General features: G+C 44.9%; 1 protein-coding gene across 2 annotated transcripts in view; it reads left to right on the forward strand.

Moving 5' to 3' along the window:
* LOC311108753 (protein enabled homolog) overlaps window positions 1-13994 on the forward strand; it is a gene marked incomplete at its 5' end in the record, with an annotated part of 147876 nt that overhangs the window by 120067 nt on the left and 13815 nt on the right. For both annotated transcript variants that reach the window (XM_084151491.1, XM_084151490.1), the window contains one exon: window positions 12249-12706. In XM_084151491.1, the coding sequence (XP_084007617.1) occupies window positions 12249-12706 (458 nt within the window). The remainder of the gene's footprint in view (window positions 1-12248; window positions 12707-13994) is intronic.

A 13994-nucleotide genomic window follows, 5' to 3' on the forward strand; every position in this document is an offset into this window, starting at 1 on the left:
CCTTCATGTCTTAAAGTAATAATGGACTGTCGTTTATTATTTGAGCTGTTCTTGCCATAATATGGACTTGGTATTTTACCAAAAAGGGCTATAGCACCTGTTAATTGAAATGCATTCCAGGTGACTACCTCATGAAGTTGGTTGAGAGAATGCCAAGAGAGTGCAAAGCTGTCATCAAGGCAAAGGGTGGCTATTTGAAGAATCTAAAATATAAAATATATTTTTATTTGTTGTCACGCCCTGACCTGGAGAGACTGTTATTCTCTAGGTAGTTTGGTTAGGGTGTGAAACTCTGTATTGTATTTCTATGTTTGGCCCGGTGTGGTTCCCAATCAGAGGCAGCTGTCGCTCGTTGTCTCTGATTGGGGATCATACTTAGGCAGCCAGTTTTCCTGCCTGGGTTGTGGGATCTTGTTTGTGTTCCTGTTTGGCTTGTTTCGTGTATAGCCCATAGGACTTCACGGTTTTGTTGATTTTGTTATTTTGTCTAGTGTTTATCCAGTTTAATAAAGATGTACGCATACCACGCTGCACCTTGGTCTGACCCGTCTCTCAACGATCGTGACATTTGTTTAACACTTGTTTGGTTACTACATGATTCCATATGTATTAGCATTTGAGGGCTGTATTATTTCATAGTTTTGATGTCTTCACTATTATTCTACAATGTAGAACATAGTAAAAATAAAGAAACCCTTGAATGAGTAGGTGTGTCCAAACTTTTGACTGGTACTGTATACTGCAATGTACTGCAGTTAAACTGCACTCTGACTGCAATCTTTTTTCGTAAGGGACAAGAACAGCTCAAGGACAGAAGTACATTAATTTAAAATTAAAATAAAGAATTTATGGTCCCGTACTGAAAAAACACTGAGAAAACAGAGATACCTATACTATAGGCCTATATCCATTAACATCTATCAATGTCATTCTTGCATACATGCATATCAGTTTCCATATACATTATTATTTAGGTCAGATAGGGGAGAGACCGTGCTGCTTCCTCTCTGCTTGGAATATCTTCATAAAATACTAACGATCAAGGGAGCAGAAGATAAATTAAATGAAGGAGAGGGATGGGAAGAGAAAGCGAGAGGCCCAGCTAACTCTAGCCCCGTTTCCATTGGCAATTTGAAATCAACCCAGGTTTGGCTGGCCTTGGTAGGCTAGTTCAAATTGCATTTCCACTGCCTCCAGAAATTAGAAATGATGTAATGTTGCTAGGTAGCCAATATGTGACTGCAGCTGGCTTCGCTAATGTTGATAGCTAGCAAGATGTTGAAGAATTTAATTCACCCTCACTATGCTGTAACTAACGTGACCCCATACTCCTGCCAGTGCCAGCTAGACTCAGAGCCATGTATTTAGCTTACTGGCTTTAGCTAGCTAGCTAAACAGTTAGTCATTGTTAGCATAACAGGCTAGCTAGCTAGCTTAATTCCTACCTTTGCTTGCCATGGCATTGGCTATTAGCTAGCTAGCTAACCAAGCAAACCAGACCGGTTTGATATGATGCAGCTAGCTAGCTTTCAATATGACCTGGCCAGCCAAAATTCCTGCTAGCTCATGTTAGCTAGCTAGCATTTGAGGGCTGATTTGTTTTCATAAAAGTTTGTGTAGTGCAGAACTGAATGAAGGATCTAGCTATGGTGTTAATTTGTGTCATGTCTGGCTACTTCAATACTGCTTGTCCGTGTGCTAGCTAACAGCAACATGCCCAGACGAGCTAGCTAAACGTTTTCAGCATCCAGCATTCATAGCTCCAGCTGGAGAGACTAGAGGCGCGGCCCCAGCCAAACCACGCTCTCACTACTCAGCTATAGTGGCCTCAGAGCAGTGTGACTGTGTGTGTCACAAATCCTATATATGTGTGTGTTTGAGGAGGGAAAGCAAGCCAATTATAAACATAATGTGGAAACCCTGTTTAAGGCTTGCAGCAATCCAGTCCAACGATGACACACCAAATTCTTGAATGACCACATGAAATGAGCCTTGGCTGTTAATATATCCATCTCTTAAATACATTCCGTTCTTTGTCACGCATAACTATACTCTATTTCTCAATGGCATACTTTGAACCACGCTATAAATAAATATTTAGATCACTGTCCTCAGTCAGAATATCGCTGGTCGTGGTTTCCAGAAGATTATATAGATAAAATATGTTGATTTGGATGTTTTCCTCCCTACCCCAAAATCCCTCTTCCAATCCCAAATCCCAGTCCTTCTGAAGACATGAGACACAACAGCCATGGAAAGGTTGTTAGATGCCTCTTTAAACGTCCCAAAGATTTCCATTAGATTAAAAGAGGTGGAATAATGGGATGTATAAGTAGCTGGTGTGAGACTATAGCAGGTTGGCCTTAGCACTGTGCCTGCTTCTAGCATCTGTCAGGTGGTGAGACAAAAGGACGATATTCTCCGTACTGATGCAGGGAGATTGGAGATAATGTGGTGCTCTGTACCCGATTGGCAGAATCATTTAGAGAGACAAACTGCTAATGAGGAGCATTTATCTGCTGCTTGACATTGATCACACGCTAAGTGGTTGAGATCACATGGTAACAGTAGTTGAGATCACACAATAACAGTGGTTGAGGGATGGCATCAAGCACCTGCAGCTGTGTCAGACGACATGTACAGAACTTGTGTTCTGTTAGTGTCCAACACAAACAAGGCTGCTGTTGGACAAAACTAATTCCCCTCCTTGGCTTTGACTAGTGTTCTGGGGCCTCATTTGATGAAATACAAAATATATCCCAGAACATCCTTGTGCCAGTTTTCCCCCAAAGGTTGGTATTTATAAAAACTCAACTTTAGACCAGGCGCACACACATTTTTTAGTGGTTGAAGTATTGTACTGCAAGCAGGCAACTAAGTATTTTGTGCAAATGGACAATATGATGATAAAAAAACCACACAAAAAAACTGGAAAACATAATAACAAGATGCAACCATTTGCCATTAGTGAGAAGAGCTGACAGGTCGACAACAATTTGCCATTGTTTTCTCTTTGCCAAATACAGCATAAGTTACTGCAAAAGATAACATTCTGCCAAAACATTTGATCAAATTTGTCATTGCTCTTTCTATTAGAAACTACCATGTCCTAATTCCAAAAGTTCCAAATTATACAGCAAATTAAGGGCATTATGTCACCATAAAAGGTGAATGGAGGGCATTTTCCAGGCGGAGTTATAATGCTAGTTCATGCGCGCACAGTTTAAGGACTGGTCAATATTTTTAGAGTACCAGTACCAGTCAAAAGTTTGGACACACCTACTCATTCCAGGTTATTTCTCAACATCAACTGTTCAGAGGAGACTGTGTGAATCAGGCCTTCATGGTCGAATTGCTAAATGACACCAATAAGAAGACTTGCTTGGACACGAGCATTGGACATTAGACCGGTGGAAATATTTCCTTTGGTTTGATGTGTCCAAACTTTTGACTGGTACTGTACGTCGTCTTTTCAGAAATGGCGCACGCAGATATATAGTGTGAAATTTACACAATGGTTATAAATGAGGCCCCTGATCCGATTTGCTGCGCTTGGTTATGGGACACCTGGAAGTGACTGTGAGCTGTAGAGTTGGATTGAGTCATTTATAGAGTAGCTCCATATGGACTAACTGGGCTTCAGTCCACTGAGACAGAACTGTTCAGGCCAGGCCTCTGAGCCAATAAGGAAAGTCTCTCTGACCAACTGGACTGGGGGCTTGCCAGGCTTTGTGATTGTGCGGCTCTGCTTCCATTGGCTGTCAGAATCATGGACAGCTGAGAAGCATCACACTGTTGCTACACCCAAAAGCTCGGACTGTGTGCAATTCATTCTCAAGACCACTTCAAAGATACTCACTCTTCAGTGCAGAATTGTATTTGGGCATTTTCAGTATGGATGTAGACCATGTTGCCTAACATCTGCTCCTGCTAGGGCTGGGCGATTCTATTGTGAATACCGGTATACCAGTGTGGATCCACATACCGGTATGGATTTTTGCCATACTGTCTATAAACGATATTACGATAGTGCTAAATGAAATAAAGTTGTACAAATTGTGCTACTTCGTCAGTTTTGTCCTAGTTTGGTTGAGTATAAAACCATCAGAATGGAGAAAGCCCATTAAAATCACTCAAAATTCATTTGTTGCCATTCAAGGGTCATGCACTACTCATAAAACATATTTAGAACTTTTATTATTCAGAAACATAAAATACCGTCATACAGTCGGAAATGAGAAGAATATTGTGATATGATATTTTGGCCATATCACACAGCCCTAGCTCCTACCCCAACCTTGGTTCTAATTTTGTCTGTATTAATAGTCTGCCTTGGTTCTGACGCATTCATACTGTCATGTCGTCCTTCCTCGCATAGTTCAGACTGGTTTCCTACTGTCTAAATAATTAATTTGTCAAACACAGCACATTCAAGCGATTCTCGTTTTCTTGTAAAATACTGACAAAGCTTTTTTGTGTTTTTCAGTCAGTTGTAGTAGTAAGTTGTTGAAAGAAGTTCGGATTCAGGCTGTGTGCTGCCTACACTCCCTTAGCAACCGTTCCCCAGGCAACGCATGTCAGGAACTGAGACGCCAGTAAATGGATCAGCAAGGTTTTTCACATATTTGAAGCCTTCATTCCCTTAAATGTAAGAGAGGCAAAGTCGGAGACGAATCCAACCTTGTTTCACTCTGCTCGGTGTGCAACAAGGGCTCCTGAGAAAGTGAGGGCAATTCTGTGTTTGTGTGTTGACATGCGCTGAGGAATCCTTTGATCATTTCTAATCTGGTCCCATTGTTCTGTTCAGTAGGACCTGCAGGGAGCTGCCTTCCCCTCTCTCAGCAAGGCAGATATGTATTGTTAATGCTCCAGCTTGGTTCACCCTAATAGTGATGATACATTGAATTGTTAGACTGTATGAGAGTTTTATAGTTGTCATACTGTTCTCCTCTGTGTGTGTTGTGTAGGAATGTTATGATCGCGAATGCCAGGGAATGCAGTATGTGTCAGATAGCATTACATGTACAATAAAAACACTGGATGGAAATAGTCTGAACTACTGCTGTGTACAGGTATGGAATGTCATGCTAGCTAAGCAAACAACGTGTCCAAGGTGAGTGAGCAGTGCTGTCGTGTTTTCTTTCGTGTCCTCATGTAAATAGCCAGTTTTTTTAGTTTTTTGTCTATTTTGTATATATTTCTCAATTGTACTTTTCATTCTTTAACTAAATATACTTTCCTGCAACCCGCCTCACCCAACGTGGAAAGGATTCTATTAGTTCTTTATAACTTTTATCAAGAACCTTAAGCTGAAACTGGTCTAGCTGCAACCGAATGGCTGTGGTAGCCAGCTAGCTAGCTACTTGCTATTAGCCACCGTTAGTGGTCTAAACTGTTGTCCGTGGCCTGCACTACCCACCAGCCAACTCTAGCTCTAGCCTGGACAATTTGTCGGCCTGTCTGCACAGCGTGCTATCGACCCAGAGCATATCGGATTTTCTGCCGGAATCACTGGACCCTAGCGCCGGATCATCGCAACTAGCTAGCGGCAACCGAATGGCTGTTGTCGTTGGCTAATTACCATTGCCCCTTAGCAAGCACCAGTTAGTCTTGAGCTAGCCTCGAGCCAGGCCCATCTCCCGGCTATCTACCTCTCTGTCAACCGGACGGGACCTCCTAGTGTTGCCACGGAGCCCCGCCGATCCAACACGACTGGTCTGCCGACAAAATCGTCTGATGTGGTTTCAACAGGCTTCCCGTTATGACGTCGACCACGAAGATCCATCTGCTAGCCCCAGCCCGCTAGCACATGCAAGCCGTGCTTCTTGCTCGCCAGTGCTGTAGCAGCCCCGAACTACCTCCGAACTCTCCTATTGCTGTTCACTGGACCTTATGATAACTCAGCTATACAGCTGATGCCTGCTGGACTGTTCCTTTATACAGTACCGCATCCTGTTTATGTTTAGCCTCAGCCCAAACTTTGATTGCTTTATGCCTCTCTCCCATGTCAATATGCCTTGCTTATTGCTGTTTCGGTTATTTCTTATTGTACTATTTCACTGTAGAGCCCCCAGTCCAGCTCAACCTGCCTTAGAAAGCTCCTTTGTCCCACCCCCCATACACGCGGAGACCGACTCAATCGGTGCCTCCAGTGATGCTATCTCTTTCATTGTTACCCAACGCTTAGGTTTACCTCCACTGTACTCATATCCTTCCATATCCTTGTCTGTACATAATGCCCTGAATCTATTCTACAACTCCCAGAAATATGCCCCTTTTATTCTCTGTACCCAACACACTAGAAGACCAGTTCTTAAAGCCTTTAGCCGTATCCTCATTCTACTCCTCCTCTGTTCCTCTGGTGATGTAGAGGTTAACCAAGGCCCTGTAGGCCCCAGTATAACTCCTACTCCCTAGGCGTTATCATTTGTTGACTTCTGTAATCGTAAAAGCCTTGGTTTCTTGCACATTAACATCAGAAGCCTCCTCCCTAAGTTTGAGTTATTCACTGCATTAGCACACTCCGCCAACCCTGATGTTCTAGCAGTGTCTAAATCCTGGCTTAGGAAGGTCACCAAAAATTCAGACATTTCCAGCCCCAACTACAACATTTTCCGTCTAGATAGAACTGCCAAAGGGGGTGGGGTTGCAATCTACTCTAGAGATCCACCTTTCCAGAAATAAGTCTCTCAATGTTGCCGCTTGCTACAGACCCCCCTCAGCCCGAGCTGTGCCCTGGACACCATATGTGAACTGATTGCCCCCCATCTATCCTCAGTTCGTACTGCTTGGTGACCTAAACTGGGATATGCTTAACACCCCGGCCAACCTACAATCTAAACTAGATGCCCTCAATCTCACACAAATTATCAACGAACCTACCAGGTACAACCCTAAATCTGTAAACATGGGCACCCTCATATATATCATCCTGACAAATTTACCCTCTAAATACACCTCTGCTGTCTTCAACCAGGATCTCAGCGATCACTGCCTTATTGCCTGCGTCTGTAATGGGTCCGCGGTCAAACGACCAACCCTCATCACTGTCAAACGCTCCCTAAAACACTTTAGTGTGCAGGCCTTTTCTAATTGACCTGGCCCGGCTATCCTAGATGGATTTTGACCTCATTCCGTCAGTAGAGGATGCCTGGTTGTTCTTTAAAAGTGTTTTCCTGTCCATCTTAAATAAGCATGCCCCATTCAAAAAATTCAGAACTAAGAACAGATATAGCCCATGGTTCTCCTCAGACTTGACTGCCCTTGACCAGCACAAAAACATCCTGTAGCGTACTACATTAGCATCGAACAGCCTCCGCGATATGCAACTTTTCAGGGAAGTCAGGTCAGCTAGCTTTTTCAAACAGAAATGTGCATCCTGTAGCACTAACTCCAAAAAGTTTTGGGACACTGTAAAGTTCATGGAGAATAAGAGCACCTCCTCCCAACTGCCCACTGCACTGAGGCTAGGAAACACTGTCACCACCGATACATCTATAATAATCGAGAATTTGAACAAGCATTTTGCTATGGCTGGCCATGCTTTCCACCTGGCTACCACTACCCCGGCCACCAGCTCTGCACCCTCCGCTGCAACTTGCCCATGCCCATGAGTATGTGGACAACTACAAATACCTAGGTGTCTGGTTAGACTGTAAACTCTCCTTCCAGACTCGCATTAAGCATCTCCAATCAAAAGTTAGATCTAGAATCGGCTTTCTATTTCGCAACAAAGCCTCCTTCGCTCATGCTGCCAAACATGCCCTCGTAAAACTGACTATCCTACCGATCCTTGACTTCGGCGATGTCATTTACAAAATAGCCTCCAACACTCTACTCAGCAAATTGGTCCTCTGTAGCTCAGCTGGTAGAGCACGGCGCTTGTAACGCCAAGGTAGTGGGTTCGATCCCCGGGACCACCCATACACAAAAATGTATGCACGCATGACTGTAAGTCGCTTTGGATAAAAGCGTCTGCTAAATGGCATATTATATTTATTTATATTATATTATTTATATTATATTATAAATTGGATGTAGTCTATCACAGTGCAATCCGTTTTGTCACCAAAGCCCCATATACTACTCAACATTGTGACCTGTACGTTCTTGTTGGCTGGCCCTCACTACATATTCGTCGTCAAACCCACTGGCTCCAGGTCATCTATAAATCACTGCTAGGCAAATCCCCGCCTTATCTTAGCTCACTGGTCACCATAGCAACACCCACCCGTAGTCTACGCTTCAGCAGGTATATCTCACTGGTCATCCCCAAAGCCAACACCTCCTTTGGCCGCCATTCCTTCCAGTTCTCTGCTGCCAATGACTGGAACGAACTGCAAAAATCTCTGAAGCTGGAGACTTATCTCCCTCACTAACTTTAAGCATCAGTTGTCAGAGCAGCTTACCGATCACTGCACGTGTACACAGCCATTCTGAAATTAGCTCACCCAACTACCTCATCCCCATATTGTTATTTATTTTGCTAATTTGCACCCCATTATCTCTATTTGCACATCATCTTTTGCACATCTATCATTCCAGTGTTAATACGAAATTGTAACTATTTTGCACAATGGCCTATTTATTGCCTTACCTCCATAATGTACTACATTCGCACACTGTGCTCATATGTAACTCTGTGTTGTTGTTTTTATCGCATTGCTTTGCTTTATCTTGGCCAGGTCGCAGTTGTGAATGAGAACTTGTTCTCAACTGGCATAGCTGGTTAAATAAAGGTAAAAAAAAAAAAAGATGTCACCCATACCAAAGTTAACCAAAGGTCTACGTTGTAAAACATATTCCCTTTTTGGTGAAGCATATCTTGTTCCGTATAGAGCAGGGTTCCCAAACTTTTTGGGCCCGTGATCCCATTTTGATATCAATTAATTTTTTTCATGTAAAAAATGTTATGTAATCAATGGCCAACGTTTACTTTTTTTATTGTGGCTATGACAGTCTATTACAAATCAGTATGACAGTTTTGAAAGTATTTCAAGCTGAAGGAAGTATGGTTTAAAATGACTGAAATGCATCAGAAAGCTATTGGGAAGTTCAGAAGATCATCAGGCAATAATTTTGTATGATCTTCTGTGTAGAATATAACATGATTTATGTTATTCTCTCCCCAGTCAGCACCTAGTCTTGTCCGCTCTGTTATAATGATTGTGGGCGTTGTAGAGGGAATCTTATCTTTCAGGGATCGGGTCATAATAGTTTGTAGAGCCACATTTGCAGGAAGAAAACAGAAACCGCTGTTTATTACATCTAACGGCTACCGGAGGTTACTGGTTCTATGAACCAAGCACAATTATTATAATTTTTTTATTTATTATTCTGGCTGATTAGTTTACGTCATCCCCGTTACATGTAATTCGTTACTACCCAATCCTGTATACAGTTTCACTCCGTTTTGTACTGTGTAACTACTCCCCATATATGATGGGTCATTGACATTGCACGTCAATTGCATCATCCACCACTGACCTTCTCTATCCCTGTCTGTCTTTCTAGTGGTGGGCATAATAAACCCTTCCTGCTGCTCTCAACACAATCCCGCCTAAATTTAACCTCTGGCATACTGATAATATTATACATTTTAGTGGGGATGTTTTAAAGAGGCTCCTGCTTGTGCAGCACTGTCAGCACTCCTGTCACAGTTTGACGATACTCTCGATGGAGGAGCTACTGCCCCCGCCCCTCGCAGACTGCCCCCGGGGTGTTCTCTCTACTGTAACTATATCAGCGTGGAGATAAGGGGATATTATCCTATAGCGAAACCCCTTGGAATGGTCCTTCCAGCCGGATACCCCGCCGCCAGCCCTCTAGTGGCCCAGCCCCTAATGAGCAGTACAACACTCCTGCTCTTTAATTAATTCTGAGAGGAGGGAGAGGGAGGTGTGGGAGGGTGGAGAAGATTGAGATGAGGCTGGCTGTGACATCTTCATTGAGGAACAGGTGTGTGTGTGTAGGTAGGTCCTGACCAGATGGAGCGAGGGGGAGGTGTGACACCAGATAGTGTTTGAAACTGATGGCTGATGTTGAGCTGACGATTCAACCAGAACTGGGTTTGGTTTACAGCAAGAATAAAGAACAGGAGGGAGAAGGAGTGTCTGAGGGAAAGGGGCTTGCGGCTTGTCCGTATACAAATAAAGCACCGCAGATTAATTTGTCATGCCAGTGGAGTTCCTCCCTTGACAGTTGGTCAAGGCTTCAAGGGTATCAGCCTGGCATATTTGGTCCAAATTGATGTGACGCAATCCAAGATGTCTCAAACTGACAGTCATGGATAGGGGCTCTGCAGTGTCATTATGACAGTCTGGGTAATGTTTGACAGCAGGCCTGGTTGAGGCTGATGAAGCCCCACAGAATGGGCAAGTACATCAGTCACAGCCTCCATGGTAGTGAGATGGGGAGAGAGAAGAGTCTGTGAAACGGCTTGGAGCCAGACTACTGCAGCCAGCCAGCCAGCCAGAGTCGCAGTGAGCTACAGCAGGCTACCCCAGGAGCCATCCTGCCTAACCTCTTATTAGAGCATGCTGCCCTCTGGTGGTGAGATTTCTAGCTGCAGAAATAAGTCATTCCCAAACTGGGAAGCTCCTATCCGACCTCAGCAGACCTAGTTGGAATGAACAAGCTGATATTGAATGCGTTTAGGTACTTGGTGAATGTTATGCAGTCAATACCAGTAGAAACTGAATAACATACAGGTTCTGTCCTTATCACTACAGAATGGGAAGCTGTAGCCAGAAGAAGACATTGTTGTGTTTAACAACAGAAATGTGCAGAGCTAGCTGTGGTTACGCAACGGTTTGTCTTGCACAGAACAGTAATTACATAATGACAACAAGCTTATATAATGATAACAAGAAGGCCTTTTCCAAGCGACAGCACTGCCTGTGGGTCTGCATGGTGCATTAGGCCAGCTTGTGAAACGAGGTTATGGCCTCGTCTTCATTTACATTTTACCGGAGCGATTAGGGTTAAGTGCCTTGCTCAAAGGCACATCAACAGATTTTTCACCTAGTCGGCTCTGGGATTTGAACCAGCGACCTTTCAGTTACCTGGCCCTTAACCGCTAGGCTACCTACTGCCCATCATCTTCTCCCCTCCTCTATTCTTTCTCCTCTCTGGTTTCTCCACTATCATCTATGGTCTCTCTTTTTTCTTCTATGGTTTCCTCTCTTGACTCTATGGTCTCTTCTTTCTTAGCTCTCCTCATCTGGTGTCTCCACCTCTATGGTCTCCTTTCTTAGCTCTCCTCATCTAGTGTCTCCTCTATGGTCTCCTTTCTTAGCTCTCCTCATCTGGTGTCTCCTCTATGGTCTCTCCTTTCTTAGCTCTCCTCATCTGGTGTCTCCTCTATGGTCTCTCCTTTCTTAGCTCTCCTCATCTAGTGTCTCCTCTATGGTCTCCTTTCTTAGCTCTCCTCATCTGGTGTCTCCTCTATGGTCTCTCCTTTCTTAGCTCTCCTCATCTGGTGTCTCCTCTGGTCTCTCCTTTCTTAGCTCTCATCTGGTGTCTCCTCTATGGTCTCTCCTTTCTTAGTTCTCCTCATCTGGTGTCTCCTCCTCTATGGTCTCTCCTTTCTTAGTTCTCCTCATCTGGTGTCTCTACCTCTATGGTCTCTCCTTTCTTAGCTCTCCTCATCTGGTGTCTCCTCTATGGTCTCCTTTCTTAGTTCTCCTCATCTGGTGTCTCCTCCTCTATGGTCTCTCCTTTCTTAGCTCTCCTCATCTGGTGTCTCCTCCTCTATGGTCTCTCCTTTCTTAGTTCTCCTCATTTGGTGTCTCCACCTCTATGGTCTCTCCTTTCTTAGCTCTCCTCATCTGGTGCCTCCTCCTCTATGGTCTCTCCTTTCTTAGTTCTTCTCATCTGGTGTCTCCACCTCTATGGTCTCTCCTTTCTTAGCTCTCCTCATCTGGTGTCTCCACCTCTATGGTCTCTCCTTTCTTAGTTCTCCTCATCTGGTGTCTCCTCCTCTATGGTCTCTCCTTTCTTAGCTCTCCTCATCTGGTGTCTCCTCCTCTATGGTCTCTCTTTTCTTAGCTTTCCTCATCTGGTGTCTCCTCCTATGGTCTCTCCTTTCTTAGTTCTCCCTTTGCTCATCTCTCCCTCTTTCCTACTCTATATGCAGGCCTCTCTCGCTTCTCCTCATTAACCCCCTTTCTCTTCCCCTCTCTCATCTCTCTCTCCACCGCTCTGGTCTCTTCTCTCCTCACCTCTTCTCTCCTCTCTCCCCATGGCAGGCAGCTGCAGGAGCTTCAGAGGCAGAAGGAGGTGGAGCGCGAGCGGCTGGAGCGGGAGCGCCAGGAGAGGGAACGGCTGGAGCGTGAGATGCTGGAGAGGGAGCGCGAACGGGAACGTCAAGACCGTGAGCGCCTGGAGCGAGAGCGGGAGCGTGCCGAGAGGGAGCGGGAGCGCTCCGAGAGGGGGCATGTGGAGCGCGCCGAACGGGATCGGCTGGAGCGTGAGCGTCAGGAACAGGAGAGAGAGCAGTTAGAGAGAGAGCAGTTGGAGAGAGAGCAGTTGGAGAGAGAGCAGTTGGAGAGAGAGCAGTTGGAGAGAGAGAGGGCGGAGAGAGAGAGGGAGCTGATGGCAAGAGAGAAGCAGGAGAGGGAGAGGATGGAGCGAGAGACTCACGAGGCGCAGCAGTTGGACAGAGAGCAGATGGACTGGGAGAGAGGGAGACGCATCTCCAACGCCGGTGAGCAGTCAATACTTTTTCCTTACCTCTTACACACTCAGACATACTCGCACACATGCATATACATACTTACACACACATACACGCATATGCACACATCTGATGTCTAGCACAGGATAAGGTAGTACATTACACACTGAAGACACAGGACAGAACTAAATGACAGAATAGTCACCAACTGTGAGTGGGTTTAGCTCTCACTTCATTTAGCAGTAGTTCTTCCAAAGAGCCGTCTTGGCGTGGCATTTAGCTGGAGTCTGAAGCGAAGCCTAGACGCGGACTACTCAGCCATCCCTGGCCGCTCATTAGTTAGTGTGATTTATAGCGAGGCTCCGCTCCCATCTCTCTCTGCCCATCTGCTTGTGTGTTGGATGGGCTCGTGGAACAGCTTGAGTGGCGCTAGGGCATAGGGGGAGTGTTTGTGTGTTTAGGTGCTTCTCTCAGCGAGGAAGCAAGCAAGCACACACACACTCAGCCCTCTCTGCCTACCTCTGTTAAATGGGTCCAGTTTTGACCAGTGATGGCTTTGACTATGTGTTGGTGGATGGTAGGGGACCCCAGCCAGCCTGCCCAGCAAAGCATAGGCAGGTGCAGGACTCAGGTTCTGGGGTTGGTTAGAGGAGAATCAAGGATGGGAGATGGGCATTGCTGCTACATATTGGGTCAGTGGGGGAGCCAGTGTTGGCACGGTTGGCATGGTTCAGTGCCACACTCATCACATTAGCTGGGCCAGATTCTCTGTGTTAATAGGCGAAAAATAAACCATCAAGGCTAACATGCTGCCTGCCCCCCAGGAAAGGGGGAGGGGCCTTCAAGTCAACATAAATATGAACATATCTAAGATATTATGGTATAGAGTAGACTTTATTTTTCTCAGGACATTTGTACAATAAATGCATAATGACCCAATTCACACAGTACATGACAAACACAAGAAACAATGTTACACTGCATGTTACTGTAACATTTGAGGTGCTTTTGGGTTTGAGGTGTGAGAATGCACTTTTAATATGCTTCTAGTTGTCTTTCCTATAGGAAAAACAAACATTTGCGCTGTTGGCCTACTGTACATAGCCTTGCAATAGCTTTTGGTTGGATTTTCAATTGAATTCATAGTATGTTCAGTATTCCATTGGATGTAGTCAGTGTCTATGGATGTCATGCTGATGCTGTGTGTAACCATGCTGAACTTCTAACTGAACACTTGTTGAGGAGAGGTCTGCTAATAGGGCATCCACAGATCCATTGACCGTCTTAAATTAGCTTCTTGATGTATCCGTCACTGTGG

The sequence above is a fragment of the Coregonus lavaretus genome (genome assembly GCF_964263955.1).
Source record: "Coregonus lavaretus genome assembly, chromosome: 33".
NCBI lineage: Eukaryota > Metazoa > Chordata > Actinopteri > Salmoniformes > Salmonidae > Coregonus > Coregonus lavaretus.